The sequence below is a fragment of the Typopeltis vanoorti genome, chromosome 5, assembly GCF_054136105.1.
Source record: "Typopeltis vanoorti isolate ZY-2024b chromosome 5, IOZ_Tvanoo_1.0, whole genome shotgun sequence".
NCBI classification, from domain to species: domain Eukaryota; kingdom Metazoa; phylum Arthropoda; class Arachnida; order Uropygi; family Thelyphonidae; genus Typopeltis; species Typopeltis vanoorti.
The window spans coordinates 67,381,607-67,401,900 of NC_143553.1; the positions used below are offsets into that span (position 1 = coordinate 67,381,607).

The following is a 20,294-nucleotide window of genomic DNA, read 5'->3' on the forward strand; positions in this document are numbered from 1 at the left end:
TTAAATTAATTATGAAGAGTTATTTATTTTCTTTAAGTATCCCTCATTTCAGACATCTCTTCTTTACATTAGAATTCTTGTGAAAACCAGTTAACATATCAAGAGATAAATTTGGCCTGACAAACCATACTTGACACTTGAAATAAGTTAGATATGCCTGCTTACACAATTTATAAGAAAAATCATATATAACTTGAATATGATTATAAACACATGCTGATGGAATGTTTTGGAAATTGAAACTACTACAAAATTGAGGCATGAAATATTCAGAACTGTATGCAGTTTGAGAATAAAGAATGATACAAAAATATGCTTGGTCTAATAACTATTTTACTAATACATTTTTAACATACACAAAGTACCAAATCTGTCCATTTAAGTGAATGATTTCCCCATTTCTCAGCTGTAATGAGAAACTATTAAGAAATATTTTTTGCATTCAGTATGCATCTCACAGTGAAAATTAGTCACTCCACATATTCTGTCTTCTGTGAAATGCTCCTAATAGAATCAAGGTAACAGGGCCTGTTAATCTTATATTTAATTTCTCAGTACAGAATACATTCTAAATTTTCTTCTCTCATATAAACTTAAAGGCTTGCATGTATAGGTGTGTCATTTCCATTATATGGAAGTCAGCATGCAAATTGTTCTTTCTCATCTGCATGTGTGTATGCATGTGCACACACACACATTCTCATGTACAAGAGCATGATACAAATTAAAAACATGTAACATAAAATAAGCAATATAAAGTGTAAGTTTTCTATACAATTACTGAAGTTCTTCATTTGTGACAACTTGGTCTTCAATGCCATCCATATTTTGAAAGTCAGAATGTTCATTACAAATTGCTTGACCATCCAATAACTGCACATTATCACTGGAGTTGTGATCTTTGCAAAATGAGTTTGGACACTGGGAACATAAAACTGATGATGGTCGACCACATACATCACAATGGTGCCAAGGACACTCCCATCGACCTGCAAGTAAATGGGGACGGTTGATTAGAAAAATAAGATTACATACAAACATACACATGAATACCTGTGACATATGCAGAAACCACATAGCGTGAACTCTTGCTCCCCCCCCCCCCCATTACAGAGAACATATACTCATATGTTAAAACATTAATATACCAAAACTACACTTGTACACTATTTCTACCAGTTTGGCAAATATTGTCATTATCTACAGAAATTTTTATGTAAGGACAATATAAGATCAGATGAACATATATGTACATCTGCAGAGATTTTATGTAGGGAACAATACTTTTTTTTCCCCTTTTTGGAAAAAAAAAAATATATATATATATATACAGTCATACCTCGACTTATGCGAATCCGGAATTATGCGGTTTCTTACATGTACGTATTCCCGTCCCGCTTCATGCCTCACCACTAGTCGTATCTTTCAGGCACCGGCTGCACATGCTGTGAACAAGCACTGATGTGTTTCGCATGGTCTCCATACACGATTTTTATAGTCTACAAACCTTGTGATTGTTTAATGTTATGTTCTTGATAAAAATTTTATCACATAAAAAATAAGAATGTCATCCAAAAGAAGCAAGTCCGATTCTTCTACAGCTAGCGAGAAAAGAAAAACATTGACTTCGGAAACAAAACTCAAAATTATTAAGGATTTTGAAGGCGGAATGAAAATTTGTGAGCTAGCAAAGAAGTTCGATCTACAGGAATCCACAGTAAGAACAATCATAAAATAAAGGTTTACAGATTTTGGAGGACATAGATTCTAATGAGGAACGAACTGTAGGCAAAAAGGCAAGGAATAAAAAAATCATTAGCTTGCTATGAAGAAATTTTGCGTGACAAGAAAAAGACATTATGCCGTCAGACGAATCTATTAGACTTTATGAAACCATCGACATCGAAATAACTTTCTTTTTTTTTATATACGAAAAACTACAATTATGATTATATTTCTTAAAAAATATAGGTGTTTTTTGTAAACCTTTGGTCCCAATTGTATGTTTGTATATATAAATTACATGCAAAATTATACCCCGAGTTACGCGAATTCGACTTACGCGCTTTTTGTTGGTCCCACCTGCTGCATAACTTCGGGGTTTTACTGTATATATATATATATATATATATATATAATAAAATCCCCCATAAAACAAACTGACAAGCATACAAAAACTATAGAACTGACATTAAATTCAAGCTTTATTAAACATCTTATATTTAAAAGATATATTTTGGTGATTACACCACATTTTTTATTATTCAGTTATTATTATTATTATTATTATTAATATTATTACCTCAATCTGAGCTCGGAATGTATGAACAAGAACACGTGACATCATCCAGTATTGTTCAAAGTCGATAACGTTTTATATCTGCATTGTTTTTTGAGTTTATGAATAGCCAGGCAGTTATGATTTGTATTTATTAATTCTCTTGTTTAAACTTTAAGTTATACTATTTACCCCCCTGAAGATGTAAATCCTATGATTTACGAAACTTGTTGGGAACTATTATTTCAGTATTTTGCATAACTGAATAATAAAAAATGTGGTGTAATCACCGAAATATATCTTTTGAACCAATTAGCCACAGAAGTCTACGCCTGCAATCTTATATTTCATTAAATTAAAAAAAAACTTAATAGGTTGGTTTTGCAGTTATCCAGTTGCACTTGGAAATTAGCTATGTGAGGATAACTGATTTTAATTTCATATAATTTACAGTTAATTATAAGTTACCATGTTGCAGGCCTATCTGTTCAGCAAATTAGACACGACAGAAAAAGGTAATGAATCTATGGAAAACGACCCTGGAATGGAAAAGGTAAAACAAAAATGGAAACGACAAAATATAGAATATTGCAAACTGGAACGTAAGAGGAAGAGGAGTCATTGGACATGCTAAACTATTCAAGAACTGGTTATTTGAAGGCCTGAAAAATTAAGATCACTATGTAATCAAATATGCAGAGGCATTGCATTTCATCCACATTATATATAAACGCTGCTCAGAAAGAAGTCAAAGGGCACCCCCATGGGCAAGGCACGTTGTACCATGTAATGAGTCATGTTTTTAGACAGTATAAATTGGAGGAATATGATGCTCCCAAGTCAGTGCATCTGTGTCTGGGTGAAATGGCTATGGGAAGGGAACTGACAAAAATTAAGAGGCATTGTGATAGGTTACCATGTTGCAGGCTTATCTGTTCAGCAAATTAAACACAACAGAAAAAGGTAATCGGAATGAATCTATGGAAAACAACCCTGGAATAGAAAAAGTTAAAATGAAAATGGAAACGACAAAATATAGTACATATAGCAAACTGGAATGTAAGAGGAACAGCATATAAAGAAATAGAATTATACCAAATATCAAATGAAAGAAATTTTCAAATAGCAATAATCACCGAAACAAAAAAAAAGAAATTAAAAGGAACCATGAGAACTGAAAATTTTAATGTAATATATAGTGGAGTTGACAGAGACCAAAGAGCACAAGCAGGAATTATGATTTGGATTCATAACTCCCTTTCAAAACAGTTAAAAACATTATAAATTAAGGAATGAAAGAATAACGAGGAAGTGACCACTTCCTCGTTAAAATAAAATTAAGATTGTATAATATAAGGCTAATTAAAGATATTTAATTAGCCAAATATTTCGGTCTGAAAATTGCAGACTATCTTCAGTGGCAATACAAGAACAGTTTTAAAATACATGGTGGAATACTAACAATAGATCATTTATAAATAGAACAAGCCAAGTGATGTTATATCACTAAGTATTAAAGAGAAAATATTTTTAAGCAGAGACATGATTGAATTAAAAATATTAATTAATAATTTTAAATAACAAAATTAATATGAATTAATGAGTTATCCTGATTAGACTTTCCCAGATTTTTGATACAGATATACAGCCATTTCGATTCAGGTTAGGACGATGGAGTAAGGCCTCCACGCTTTCTTTGAATAAACGTTCAAATTTATAGTGGGATCTATAAGAGGCGAGTTTTTGACCAAAGGATGTTGTGGGTAGTTTCTATCCTGTGCTGAGCCAATCCAGATTTTTCGGGTTTGTTGTGATGAATGGAGGATTGATGTTCTTGGATTCTTTTTTCTAGAGGGCGTCAAGTTTGTCCAAAATAGGAGAGATCGCAGTTGCAGGGAATTTGATAAACTCCAGGAAGAGACATAGTTGAGCGTTTGTCTTTAGAAGAAGGAAAATGGAAAGATAATTTGTTAATAGGTGAATAAGTAGCTGTTAACTCATATTTCTTCAGAATTCTTGAAATAGGTTCTGAAATCCCGGAGATGTATGGAATTGGACATATTGAATCTTTGTTTAGTGGTGGATTATAAGAATCGAGAAGATGTTGTGTACTCTTTTCAGAAAAGCAAATGAGTTTCATGTGTTGTTGGATAGTAAAGTTCTTTCTGTAGAAAATTAGAAGTAGAACAATTAGCTTTGGCTCTTCTGATTAGACATTTTATGATTTCTGTTTTTTGACAAGAATAATGGGCAGATTCTTTAAGAATATAACGACCTCTGAATGTTGGTTTCCTGTAAACTGTAGTTGTAAGAGTATTTGAAGGTGACCGGATGAGGAGAACGTCTAAAAATGATAACTGGTTGTTTTTTTCCATTTCCATAGTAAACTTTATACAATGATGTAAGGAATTGATACTGTTTAAAAAAGAAGGTAAGGAGTCTTTGTTGTGAGGCCATACAGTAAAGATGTCATCTATATATCTTACCCAAAAGGATGGTTGAGGGAACATAGATGAGAAGAGGACTTTTTCTAGATGTTCTAAAGCAGGAGAGAGAGAGGACTTCCCATGGCTGTTCCTTCTACTTGGCTGTGAAATTTGTTTTGACATAAGAAATATCCAGAGTGTATTACGAAATCGAATAGTTTTATAATGTCTTCTGGAAAGATGTCAGCTAGTAATTTTAAAGTCTCTTTGAGAGGTACATTTGTATATAAAGATTCTATATCAAAGCTCACCATTGCAATGAGATATTTTTCAATTTTTCTAAGAAATCTGAGGAGTTTTTAAAAAAGGAACTAGAGTTGCCTATGTGAGATTTCAATAATTTAGCTAGATATTTGGCTATACGGTAAGTAGGAGAATCAATACAATCTACTATTGGACGAAGAGGAAAGTCAATCTTATGTATTTTAGGAAGACCATAAAATCTAGGAGGTCTTGCAAAATGAGTTTTAAGTCTTTCAATTGTGTCACTATCTAAACTGATGACTTCATCTAGGAGAGAATTTAATTTCTTTAGTTGTCTGTTGGTTGGATCATAATCAAGTTCTTGATATGTGGAGCGATCTCGAAGTAAAATGGAAAGTTTTCTTCTGTAATTTGCAGAGTCCATAACTACTGTTGCTTTCTCCTTGTCAGCTTTGGTGATAATGAGGTGATTGTTTTTTTCTCAAGGACTGTAAAGATTTCATTTCAGAAGGAGATATGTTGGAAGGAGGAAGTTTGGCCTTAAGTAGAGAAGTGACTTCTAGGCAAAGAGCATTAGCTTTATCACTAGTTAGATGACTGAGGTTCCGTTCAATGTTAACTAGGAAATCTAGATATGGTATCTTATTAGGAACAACAATAGAAAAATCATGTCCTTTTGAAAGGATGAGGGTTTCACTATTAGAGGATGTCCGGATATATTGACAATCCAATTATCTGGAGCTTTGAAGGGCTTGAATTGTTTAGAAGAAAGAGCTTCATATTTGCGGTTTAGATGTTGACTTAGTTTATTATATGCTCGTTGAGTAGAATATTTAGCCACATTTAGAACTATGTGTGAAAGATGTGGATCCAAGTTTGTGGAAATATAGGTGCAAAGATCAGAAATATGATGACTGTTAATAGCAAGATCACGTTTAGCAGCTTTAAGTTGGTTACGGATTAAAGATAAGCTGGTGTTCCGGTAAATATTATGAGCTACAGGAGATTTTATAGTTTCTTTAATCTTAGCGAAATTGGGAATAACCTTGTTGTCGCAGCATTTTTTTAAAAAATTGATCTTCGCTCGTAACCTACCTTGTATAACTGAAAGTTTTCCTAATTTACCGGTTATTTTGGTGGCATTTTTCACGTGAAGGATTAAAATTTGATATTTTAAGGATACTTGTGACAAAGATTGTATAATATAAGCACGTACACACAAGAAAGATATTTAATTAGCCAAATATTTTGGTCTGAAAATTGCAGACCATCTTCAGTGGCAATACAACAAGAAACAGAAAATCACCTGGACAAGATAAGCTAGGTTCAGAACTATATAAATATGCAGGAACAAGGTTCAAAGAAAGACTCCCATTATTTTTAAATAAAATCTATTCAACTGGTAATTCCCCAGTAGAATGGAAAAAAGCAATTGCGATTCCTATCTTTAAAAAATGTAGTAAAGATGACCCTAAAAACTATAGAGGTATAAGTATACTAAATTCCTGTTACAAAATATATATAGCAGAATTTTAAATAACAAACTAATAAAATATTCTGAAAACTTTATTTTAGAAGTACAGAATGGATTTAAAAAGGTCATGTATAGACCTGGTCTTTTGTCTAAAATTAATCATAGAGAAAAGAAGAGAATACAATTTAGAAACATATTGAAAGAAAGACAAATACCAAATAATATCCTAAAAGCTATCATATACGAGAAAGATAAACCAAGGAGTCTGAGAGGGACGCCCCCTCTCAGCAACTCTTTTTAATATTTACCTAAATGAAATAATAATAAAATGGAATAAAAATCACTCTCCTTTTTGCTGATGACCAAATAATAATTACAAATTCTGAAGATAACTTACAGAAAGCTATTTTAAATCTAAATGAGAAGCCAAAGATTATGGTATGATAATATCAACAGAAAAATAAAAAACTATGGCCTTTAGAGGACAAAATTCAGTAAAAACTAAAATAGTAATAGATAAGATTTTAGAACAGGTGAATTCATTTAACTACTTAGGTTGTATGATCACATATGAAAATGAAAAAGATATAAACCTAAAAATTGCAAAATATTTAAAAATAACAGGTGTAATTAACTCTATATTTAAACCAAACCTAGTTCAAAAACAAACCACACTGAAAGTATACAATACATTAACACTACCAGTCTTAATGTATGGAAGTGAAATCTGGACAATAAAACAAAAAGACAAACAAAGATTAATAACAGCTGAAATGAAGTTTATGAGAAAAACTGCTAAGTATACTCTATTTGATCACAAAAGAAAAAACCAGGAATCAGTAATAGAAAATATTAAAAAATATAAACATAAATGGATGGAACATGTTCAAAGAACAAAAACAGAAAGATTACCAAAACAAGCATTAAACTACAAGCCATTAGAAAAAAGAAAACCAGGACGTCCTCTTAAAAGATTCAACAATGACTTCTAAGGCCAAAACAGGCCACTCTAGGCCTAAATCCTTGATAGGCATGATGACGATTGTGATAGGTTACTGTTACAGGCCTATCTGTTCAGAAAATTAGGCCATCCCAGGTCAACAATCGCACGTGTGTGTGTCTGTGTGTGTGTGTATGTGGGGGAGGGGGGGGGGTTAATAAAGGATAATGTGCAAAACTTCCATTTGAATGTGGAGTTCTGTGCATTAACTGGAACACAAGTCTGCACAGAAACATTTGGCACTGAGGCTCATAACATGGGTTTCCATGGTAGGACCACAATATGCAAGTCCTCCATTAGTCGAACCATGCTACCCCCTCTACTGGGCAGTTGGATGGGTATGGCAGCAAATGCCCAGTGAACATTACCTGAGTGCATGACTCCAACTATGAAATTCAGAGGTGGCAATGTGATGGTATGGCTGTTTTTCATGGTTTGGCCTCTGATCTCTGTTTGTGGTGCCACCAGCACTAAACTTCAAGGGGTATCTGAACATTTTGAACAATGTAGTGCCTCCTACTTTGTGGTGTTTCGAAAGAAATGACCATCGTCTCTTTCAGCAAGACAATGTACTGTGTCATAAGGCTGCTGTAGCTGCATGGTTTGTGGACATGAATTTCACTACACTTGACTGGCCTTCACAGAGCCTTGATCTCCTATTGAAATTCCCACTGATTGCTGCCATCATCATAGTGAAAGGAGGTCTTACATCTTATTAAGGTAGGTGCCACGGTCGTTCCTCAAACTATGGTGTATGCTGACTTCTTTCCAAGCAGTGCATATGTAATCATTTAGGTCTAAGTCTCATGGAGTCTCTCCTAATTATATATCATTTATGTGAAATGCAATTCCTTTGTACATTACACTACACAAATCATAACATAACAGCAATTTCTTATTTTCAAGCCCTCATAGTCCGAATAGATTGTCAATAATATTCATATGGCATGCCAGACTAACTGTTCATTCAGTTAACCATACCCTCACATAAAACCAGCAAGCAAAATGATTTCCCAATGCAACTGGATAACTGAACAATTGCTGTACCTACCCATTTCTTCTTCATGCCTCATGGGATGTAAGGCTGAGATTCCATCTTCTCCAGTTAACTCTATCTTCAGCAAGTAATTCTGCTGCGCTTTAGCTCTCCAAGAGCTATCCTTGGAATCTCTCCTGTCTATTCTCAGTACATGTCCTATCCAATTACATCAGCATCTTTTTATTTCATCAGTGAGACCTTTTGCTAATTCACAATTTGTTCTACATTGAGGCCAAAATGTTTTTAAGATTTTATGCAAACAGTTTGTTTGAAAATTAATTAACTTAGCTTCCTGTTTCTTTGTCAATTTTCACTTCTCATATCCATTTAATAATATAGACTTGACATTGCTACTGAAGATCTTTAATTTTAGTTTTATTATAATATTTGGAGGATTTCCATATATTATCCAATTTTCTGAAAGCAGCATTTGCTTTTGTCAAATTTTGTGTTCTATTTTTGTCATTTCCACATTCAATCTCAACATTATACCACATTTGTTATTATTCAGTTTAAGAACTGTTTTATTCATATTTAAGTCCAACCTTTTCAGCTGCTTTATACATTGCTAGTGAATATGCTTGTATGTCAGTGTTTTGATGAAATCAAAAGTGATACAAGATTCCACTTTATTCCTCTTCTTATACCTGTAACTATACACAGCAGTTTATGTTTTAGAAACAGATACTGAACTTTGATAATTTTTTTCGATCATATACCACATATTTCATTTATCTGTATCAACTCGATCATATGACACATATATAGGGGAGATTTAGTATCCCTTTGGAGTGACAGAAATACATCTGCACATAGAAGGAAGCAAAATTATTAACTAATTAAAGATTATATATTGACTAATTAAAGATTATATATACAACCTCAGGTAATCCATTCTACACTGAGACTTATGTCTTAAATCCCCCACCTAAATCAATTAGAACTTCCCCAAATTGTGACCAGCATTCCAGAAAGCCCAACAACATCTTAGTCACTTTTCTCTGGATCCTTTGTCAGTTATCCTAATTTCTTTCAAAACCAGGTGAAAATCAGATACATGGAACTAATTGCACAGTATTACACAATGGAACTATAACCTCTTTAACTGTCAGTGTCCATATCATTTGTAAAACCATGTTATCCCTAAATTAAAGGTCCATTTTCAACCCCCCCCCCCCCCACACACACACCAGATCACTTATCATTCTACCTAATTCAAGACATCTCACCAATTATATACTCTGCTTCCCATTCCTTGTCATTTGAGTTTCAAAACCTTAGACTTAACAATGGGATAATCTAAGGGGCAAAGCTAAATAACTGGGATGACAATTCCAAATAGCATTGTAAAAAATGCAGAGAACCAACTAGACTTCTAACCTAATGTCCAATCCTCACCTTGTTTTATGGGGGATTTTATTATATATATATATATATATATACAGTAAAACCCCGAAGTTATGCAGTAGGTGGGACCAACAAAAAGCGCGTAAGTCGAATTCGCGTAACTCGGGGTATAATTTTGCATGTAATTTATATATACAAACATACAATTGGGACCAAAGGTTTACAAAAACACCTATATTTTTTAAGAAATATAATCATAATTGTAGTTTTTCGTACATAAAAAAAAAGAAAGTTATTTCGATGTCGATGGTTTCATAAAGTCTAATAGATTCGTCTGACGGCATAATGTCTTTTTCTTGTCACGCAAAATTTCTTCATAGCAAGCTAATGATTTTTTTATTCCTTGCCTTGTGGCTACAATTCGTTCCTCGTTAGAATCTAGGTCCTCCAAAATCTGTAAACCTTTCTTTTATGATTGTTCTTACTGTGGATTCCTGTAGATTGAACTTCTTTGCTAGCCCACAAATTTTCATTCCGCCTTCAAAATCCTTAATAATGTTCAGTTTTGTTTCCAAAGTCAATGTTTTTCTTTTCTTGCTAGCTGTAGAAGAATCGGACTTGCTTCTTTTGGATAACATTCTTATTTTTTATGTGATAAAATTTTTATCAAGAACATAACATTAAACAATCACAAGGTTTGTAGACTATAAAAATCATGTATGAATGGAGACTGCACGAAACACATCAGTGCTTGTTCACAGCATGTGAGACACTGGCGAATGCAGCTGGCGCCTGAAAGATATGACTAGAGGTGGGGCGGGAATAAGTACATATAAGAAATCCCGTAACTCCGGATTCGCGTAAGTCGGGGTATGACTGTATATTCAGAATATAATTTTATTATTCTACTTCTTAACAAAGAATTGAGTTAACGTAGTTTGGTGGGCATTTTGTTTCTTTTTTTTCATGCAACCGACGGTATGGCCCTATTGCCTCTTCTACTCTTCTGCAAATTTTACTGCTTCTCTCTTCATCAAGGTCAGCCTCTAAGCATTGCTGCTTAAAAACTTCGATTGTACGAAAAATATTTTCAAATTATTTCTGTGAAATCTCTTTTGGCTGACTATCAGTGGTTAAATTTTCTTCATATTCTTCAGGATCTTCCTGCTGTGCATCTGAATTTAGCAGGTTGGAATCACTCAATTCTTCAGAATGAGATTTAATTAACTCTTGGACGTTATCATTGAAGGGGAGAAAGAAATGAAGGACGTACGAATTGGTCGCCAACATGTGAAATCACATGCTTTATACATAAAATTTCCCAACTGTTATACAAGCAAAATAGTTACCACTTTAAAAACCACAATGATCATAAAAGAGAAGTTAATTTTCCGACGTGTAATAATAAACAACGCATCCCAGAAAAAGGATTGATTACCCTATTATCGGAATGGATTCTCCTTTTTGTGACATGTGCAGAAGTGTCGAAGGGGGTCTCGAATCTGTGGCTGTACTATAGCAGACAAATTTTTGGCGGTAAAAATTTGGAACATAGTATACATAGTGTACAAGGAAATAGTGTAGTATGCCATTAAAAATAATTTGTAAAATGTTTCAAATGGGTAACTAAATTATTTCATTCTGGTGAGTGATTTTTTAAAATAGTTAGCCATAAAAACGCATAGATAGAAAATTTTTAAAATCTGTAACATTTATTTTTAAGATGTATATCGGCACACTAATCAAATTTGGGTTTCAAAAAAAAAAAAAATGACGTACTAATCGAAAACACACTAATCGGGGGCTCATTAATTTGAGGGATTACTGTATGTGCATCCCCAATGCAATTTCATTCTGATATGACACATTAAGTAAAATGCTAAATACAATTTTCCTTTAATTGACCTATAATTCAAAGCCTTAGTCTTAACCCCCCCCCCCCCCCCACACACACAAAGTAGAACAATTGGTAAAAACACTTGTTTTGCTAACCTCTTTCCACTCTTCCCCTTTGGAACCTGCCTAGTTGAAAACCTCTTATTACACTAGTATGCCAAAGAGGTCATTAATTCACTGGAACATCCATAATGCAATGATATATTGAATCTTGTCTGCCTAATAACATCGACTTAATTCTCATCATCTCCTGCTCATTCCCCACATTAAGATCCACATGGTGTAATACTTATGAGTATGAAATACCCTCATCTACTATAATTTTCATTAACTACATAGCTCTCCCCACCCCCAATACTGAAAGCATACTTTCTGGTTAATTGCTGGTCGTACCAAAACTTTCACTACAAACTGCGTCACTAGTCTGGACTGATCATGCAACGAATTATTACCACTCATCTCAAACTCCTTTTAATGTATCCAATCTTCTTTCAGAATGTATGCTTAATTTCTTCATTCAATCCATTTAATATCTGCCTTATTATATTTAATCTTCTGGTCCTTGGAATATTCATTGATTGCTGTTGTTAAACAGGTCTTGACCACTGTCTAAGCAGCACTGAGTTCCTTTCAACATAACTTGTCATTTCATGATATTGCTTCAATCTAGATTCCTGAGCTATCCATAATCATCAGCTTTGTAGTTTTATAAAGTTCTATATTCTTTTCTAACACAACTAGGGGCAGATTCAACATCTCATTTACAAAAAATCCTCTGATAAAATGATCAAAATCCAAGACCCGTTATCTTTGTCTGCCTCCCCTTACATATTAACTGTCGCAGCTATCTTAAAAATTTGAGTGCTCATTTTTCTTGCTCTTAGATGCCTTTTTCACTTCAATCTATATTATTCTAATTAAAATGATCACCTGTCTGTTCTTAATCACCTGAACATTTTCTTCTTTCTACCCTCTGCATTCCTAAGCTTATAGTAACAATCCAACAAAACATCCTGGCTGTCTCACACCTTACTGCCTCAAAGATGTTTCCACCCTCCTTCTCCGCTGCATTTCCACTTTGAGCAGGCACAATTTATCTGCTGTCATCATCGCCCCCCCATGCCCTTTTATTCTCAAAAAAACATCATGCCTCCCCTTTTGTATTCCTCCCAGGATACACCCTCTTCTTTCATACTGCACATGAAACAGAGAAATACTTTGTGCTTTTACATTTCACTTATACCAACATATTTCAAGCAAATCAACTTAATATAAATTAAAGATGCCAAGAAATTATATTCTTGGTTTAATCCTTTATCCAAGTGTAAACAAACAAAGTTTGCACATGAAGTAATTTCATTACTGGGCAACTCGTATATATTCTCACTGGCAGAGGACACTAGAGTGTACAGAGTATTCGAAATTGGAAGTGATCTCTTAAACAGGATAAAACTGAATTTCATTGAAAAGAAGAACATGTAAGAAAGTTTTAAAGCAAATAAAAGTTGAGCAGCTCTCAGATGTGAACTGTAAATTAAAATACACAAATATTATTCAAGAATAAAAAGAAAGAGTTTAAGAATAGGAACCAAACTTTGGAGATTCAGTGGCACCGAAGAAAGCATATTGAACATTCCTAGCAATTAAGTTAGCTTGTGCACTTAGAGAATACAGTGACATATGTAAGAAAGCTAAACAAAAGTCATGAGAAGAATATAGAAAATAAATATCAGGAAGGTGGCAAAATATTCTGGAGGCTGTTCAAAAAGCTCAGAAATGGGGAAAGAGTACTGTAAAAGGAATTAGAGATGACATGAAAACTGGAAAAAACGATATCCTTGATGTATAGTACCCATAATACAATACAAAAAGAGAAATAAAACTGAATGTGAGAATTACAGAGGTTTGATGCCATCTCGTTCATTGATGCATGAACAAGATGGCATCAATGGCATATCATATTAAAAACCGATATTAGGAAGGAACTTGACATTGTTAGCATCCAGGAATGTGTTACAGAGCTAATCTCTGGTTGTACGGTCACTTAAAGAGAACGGGATAGGAAAGATTAGCAAAACAAGTGGTCTCTGCCAGGTTGGCAGGAAAAAGACCAAGATATAGGTGGATTGATTTGGTAAAAAGTGCCTTAGAAGACAGAAATATAAAATCCGATAATGTTGGAATCTTAGGCACAATTTCCCTGCCGAGTGTTCTTAGCAAGATTTATGCAAGTATACTTGAGAAAGATTGTGGAAAGGAAGCTTGGTGGAGAACAAGCTGGATTCAGGCCAAATAAAAGCTGTCAGGATAAGATTTCACTTTAAAACAAATAATTGAGAAATCGTGGAAATATAACAAAGATCTGTATTTAAGTTTTGTAGACCTGCAAAAGGCATATGACAAGGTGCCAAGAAAAAAGCTATTCAAATGTTACAGCTATATGGTGTCAATGGGGCATTATATCAAGCAATACTTAGTCTTTGAGTTGTAAATCAGCAGTTAGAATTGAAGTACAGGAAGGTGGCTTGCCATTAAATCTGGCATCAGACAGGATGTACGTTATCCCTCTATCGCATTATGAAGGCAAGTGGTATTAAACCTGATATCAAAATTGGAGATGTTAATTTCAGCTCTTTACTTTATGCAGATGATGTTATACTTTTAAATAAACCCAGTACAAGTCTGTAAGATGCCCTGACTAAATTGAATAACTGTTGTAATAAATTTGGTATGAAAATCTGAAAACAGCAAGACAAAGAAAAGTAGGCAGAAACATTGAAAATATCAAATGCATCATGAATAGAGAACCTATAGAACAAGTAAAACATTTCAGCTACTTAGGCACAATTTTTAGTGAAGACGTTAAATTAAATATGGAAATAGACAACAGAATCAACAAAGCAGGTATGGTAGGAAGTCAACTGAATAAATTTATATGGAATAAGAGAGAAATTAGTCAAAACACTATTATCTGTATATAAAAGACAGTGTTGAAACCAATTTTAACTTATGTATCTAAGAGTTGGGTTAGAAATAAAACACTTCTCCAAAGACTAGAGACCACAGATATGAGAGTCCTGAGAAAGATTAGGGGCATAAACAAGATGGCATATCATATTAAAAACCGATATTAGGAAAGAACTTGACATTGTTAGCATCCAGGAATGTGTTACAGAGCTAATCTCTGGTCGTATGGTCACTTAAAGAGAACAGAATAGGAAAGATAGCAAAACAAGTGGTCTCTGCCAGGTTAGCAGGAAAAAGACCAAGATATAGGTGGACTGATTTGGTAAAAAGTGCCTTAGAAGACAGAAATATAAAATCCGATAATGTTGGAAACTTGACAGATAATAGATTGATTTGAAGGATAATTGTTAATAGGATGTTAGTAATGATGTAAGTTTTTCATGTAGTACTATGATAATATCCTGTACACCTCTTGAGGGTACATGTCAGGAATTTGATGATGATATTAATAGCAAGAAAAGTGAGAGCACTATTTTAAATATAAAGAAAATGCAAACATTAATGGCATTAGATTCAATGGGCAAATCTTGAAGAGTAGTGAAAACTTCAAATATCTGGGAAGTATACTTTCTGATGATGGAAATTTAGATTAGGAGACAATGAGGATTTCACTGAGCCAAACCTTTTTACCAATGTAAGTACTCTACTTTGGGATAGTGAGGAACCACTGAAGTACAATTTTTTGATTAAGAGAAGTTACTTGTTTTGCCCATTTGTCTTATTCAGCAAAAAATTAGACTAAAAAAAAAAGATACATCTTCTAATCAATAAAAATGAGTTTTAAGGACAATGTTGGCAAAAACAAGGAAAGATATATAGAATCAAACATGTGGGCATTAGGAATGGTTAGACTAGAAAATGCTGAAGAATGCTTGAACATTTTCTTCTTTCTACCCTCTGCATTCCTAAGCTTATAGTAACAATCCAACAAAACATCCTGGCTGTCTCACACCTTACTGCCTCAAAGATGTTTCCACCCTCCTTCTCCGCTGCATTTCCACTTTGAGCAGGCACAATTTATCTGCTGTCATCATCGCCCCCCCATGCCCTTTTATTCTCAAAAAAACATCATGCCTCCCCTTTTGTATTCCTCCCAGGATACACCCTCTTCTTTCATACTGCACATGAAACAGAGAAATACTTTGTGCTTTTACATTTCACTTATACCAACATATTTCAAGCAAATCAACTTAATATAAATTAAAGATGCCAAGAAATTATATTCTTGGTTTAATCCTTTATCCAAGTGTAAACAAACAAAGTTTGCACATGAAGTAATTTCATTACTGGGCAACTCGTATATATTCTCACTGGCAGAGGACACTAGAGTGTACAGAGTATTCGAAATTGGAAGTGATCTCTTAAACAGGATAAAACTGAATTTCATATTGAAAAGAAGAACATGTAAGAAAGTTTTAAAGCAAATAAAAGTTGAGCAGCTCTCAGATGTGAACTGTAAATTAAAATACACAAATATTATTCAAGAATAAAAAGAAAGAGTTTAAGAATAGGAACCAAACTTTGGAGATTCAGTGGCACCGAAGAAAGCATATTGAACATTCCTAGCAATTAAGTTAGCTTGTGCACTTAGAGAATACAGTGACATATGTAAGAAAGCTAAACAAAAGTCATGAGAAGAATATAGAAAATAAATATCAGGAAGGTGGCAAAATATTCTGGAGGCTGTTCAAAAAGCTCAGAAATGGGGAAAGAGTACTGTAAAAGGAATTAGAGATGACATGAAAACTGGAAAAAACGATATCCTTGATGTATAGTACCCATAATACAATACAAAAAGAGAAATAAAACTGAATGTGAGAATTACAGAGGTTTGATGCCATCTCGTTCATTGATGCATGAACAAGATGGCATCAATGGCATATCATATTAAAAACCGATATTAGGAAGGAACTTGACATTGTTAGCATCCAGGAATGTGTTACAGAGCTAATCTCTGGTTGTACGGTCACTTAAAGAGAACGGGATAGGAAAGATTAGCAAAACAAGTGGTGTCTCTGCCAGGTTGGCAGGAAAAAGACCAAGATATAGGTGGATTGATTTGGTAAAAAGTGCCTTAGAAGACAGAAATATAAAATCCGATAATGTTGGAATCTTAGGCACAATTTCCCTGCCGAGTGTTCTTAGCAAGATTTATGCAAGTATACTTGAGAAAGATTGTGGAAAGGAAGCTTGGTGGAGAACAAGCTGGATTCAGGCCAAATAAAAGCTGTCAGGATAAGATTTCACTTTAAAACAAATAATTGAGAAATCGTGGAAATATAACAAAGATCTGTATTTAAGTTTTGTAGACCTGCAAAAGGCATATGACAAGGTGCCAAGAAAAAAGCTATTCAAATGTTACAGCTATATGGTGTCAATGGGGCATTATATCAAGCAATACTTAGTCTTTGAGTTGTAAATCAGCAGTTAGAATTGAAGTACAGGAAGGTGGCTTGCCATTAAATCTGGCATCAGACAGGATGTACGTTATCCCTCTATCGCATTATGAAGGCAAGTGGTATTAAACCTGATATCAAAATTGGAGATGTTAATTTCAGCTCTTTACTTTATGCAGATGATGTTATACTTTTAAATAAACCCAGTACAAGTCTGTAAGATGCCCTGACTAAATTGAATAACTGTTGTAATAAATTTGGTATGAAAATCTGAAAACAGCAAGACAAAGAAAAGTAGGCAGAAACATTGAAAATATCAAATGCATCATGAATAGAGAACCTATAGAACAAGTAAAACATTTCAGCTACTTAGGCACAATTTTTAGTGAAGACGTTAAATTAAATATGGAAATAGACAACAGAATCAACAAAGCAGGTATGGTAGGAAGTCAACTGAATAAATTTATATGGAATAAGAGAGAAATTAGTCAAAACACTATTATCTGTATATAAAAGACAGTGTTGAAACCAATTTTAACTTATGTATCTAAGAGTTGGGTTAGAAATAAAACACTTCTCCAAAGACTAGAGACCACAGATATGAGAGTCCTGAGAAAGATTAGGGGCATAAACAAGATGGCATATCATATTAAAAACCGATATTAGGAAAGAACTTGACATTGTTAGCATCCAGGAATGTGTTACAGAGCTAATCTCTGGTCGTATGGTCACTTAAAGAGAACAGAATAGGAAAGATAGCAAAACAAGTGGTCTCTGCCAGGTTAGCAGGAAAAAGACCAAGATATAGGTGGACTGATTTGGTAAAAAGTGCCTTAGAAGACAGAAATATAAAATCCGATAATGTTGGAAACTTGACAGATAATAGATTGATTTGAAGGATAATTGTTAATAGGATGTTAGTAATGATGTAAGTTTTTCATGTAGTACTATGATAATATCCTGTACACCTCTTGAGGGTACATGTCAGGAATTTGATGATGATATTAATAGCAAGAAAAGTGAGAGCACTATTTTAAATATAAAGAAAATGCAAACATTAATGGCATTAGATTCAATGGGCAAATCTTGAAGAGTAGTGAAAACTTCAAATATCTGGGAAGTATACTTTCTGATGATGGAAATTTAGATTAGGAGACAATGAGGATTTCACTGAGCCAAACCTTTTTACCAATGTAAGTACTCTACTTTGGGATAGTGAGGAACCACTGAAGTACAATTTTTTGATTAAGAGAAGTTACTTGTTTTGCCCATTTGTCTTATTCAGCAAAAAATTAGACTAAAAAAAAAAGATACATCTTCTAATCAATAAAAATGAGTTTTAAGGACAATGTTGGCAAAAACAAGGAAAGATATATAGAATCAAACATGTGGGCATTAGGAATGGTTAGACTAGAAAATGCTGAAGAATGCTTGAACATTTGCTTGAGGTGGATTAAACATATAATGAGAAGGAATTCAGAATAAATACCAAAAAGAATGTGAATGTATTAAATGAAAACTTAAGGGAAGAGATCAAGAGGAAGACCAGAGATAAGGTGGAGAGACTAGATAAGAGAACCTTTAGAAAAAAGAGACTTGAACTGGAACAGTGTTCATGAAAAATTTGAGAGAATAATAAATTGAAAGCTCTGATCTGTTTGACCTGACAGTTTCTATTGGATCAGTTGATAAAGAATTTAATCAAATTGCATTAGAAATAGTTTGGAAAACATTCACTCAGACTTGGAATAATTATTTAAGAGATAATACAAAAATTTCATTCCATGGTCTGTAATAAAATATGGTGATCTGACAAAGATATTTCAGAAACAGGATGGCATTGCCTAACTCCTTGAGGATAAAGTTTTTTTTTTTTTTTATGTTGGGTCTATATACAAGAGGTTGGCTGGTCAACCTATAGTACGTTAGTACCGTATATGGGTGATAGGTTGTGAAAGGAGAAACTTGTTTACATTTGATTTAAACGCCTGCATATTGTATTCCTTGGGAAATATTTCAGGGGGAAGACTGTTCCACAGTCCTGCAGTAGCAGGGATGAATGAGGAGGAAAAGAAACTTGTTCTGTGGGTTTCGAGGTGTACTGTAAAAGGATGTTGGGCGGCAGCTGTACGTGTTCCAATGGGTTTAGTACAGGGTGGGGGAATTATTGATGCTGTTTCAGATGAACATTTCCCGTGAAAGTATTTATAGAATATACAGATTGCAGAGACCAAGTGTCTATGTGAAAGTGAGGAGAGCAAGTTGGTGAGGGATGGGTCATTTATTAGTCTAATTGCTCTCCTCTGTATTGAGTACGTTATCAAGCATTTTGAGGGTGCTTTTTGGAGCCCCACTCCAGATGTGAGAGCAGTATTCGAGAGCTGGTCGGATTCGTGACTTATATAGTGTTAACAGCTGTTTAGGGGTGAAGTAACGTCTTGAGTGAAAGAGAAAAACCTAGTTTTTTGGAAGCTGAGGATGCAATGGTTGTGATGCGTTTATGCCAGGAGAGGCTTGATGTCAAGGTAATTCTGAGAATAGAAATTTCGTCTTGTCTGCGAATTCGAGTATCATCGAAAACAATGGGGGAAAATCGATCTTTTTTGTGAGAAATAAGACAGAACCTAGGTTTTACTAGCATTGAAGTTGACAAGGTTGTCTGAATCCATTGGTAGATGGCTTGGAGGTCAGAATTAAGGGCAGCAGTGGTTGATGTTCTGTGGGTTGAAGTGAGTTGTGTAGAGTAGGGTTTTGTCAAATGAAAGGGAGGAATGTAATGTGCTGTCATCTGCAAAACTGTGTATTGGGTAGAGGTCAACTGAAGTAGGTCATTGATATATAGAAAGAAGAGGGTTGGTGAGAGAACTGAACCTTGAGGGACCCCAGCATTAGTTGGATGGTGAGAGGAGAGGGAGTCGTCTACCATCACACATAGTGTGCATGCAGACAGGAAGCTGGCAATCCATCTGCAGAAGTCGTGAGGCAGTCCATATGATGGGAGTTTGCTTAGTAAGCTTTTGTGCCAGACTCGGTCAAAGGCTTTGGAGATATTGAGTGCAACTACTTGAGTTTCATCAAATTTTTCCATAGCATTTATCCAGTGATGGGTGATGTATGAGTGTAGATCTCCTGTTGAACGGCTTTGAT

General features: G+C 34.2%; 1 protein-coding gene across 2 annotated transcripts in view; it reads right to left on the reverse strand.

Annotated features, from left to right (window-relative positions):
- Positions 1-313: 313 nt before the first annotated feature.
- Positions 314-20,294, reverse strand: part of NSD (Nuclear receptor binding SET domain protein) — a 442,610-nt gene continuing 422,629 nt past the window's right edge. For both annotated transcript variants that reach the window (XM_090392494.1, XM_090392492.1), the window contains exon 17: positions 314-989. In XM_090392494.1, coding sequence (XP_090248620.1) covers positions 778-989 — 212 coding nt within the window. In that variant the 3' untranslated portion in view covers positions 314-777. The remainder of the gene's footprint in view (positions 990-20,294) is intronic.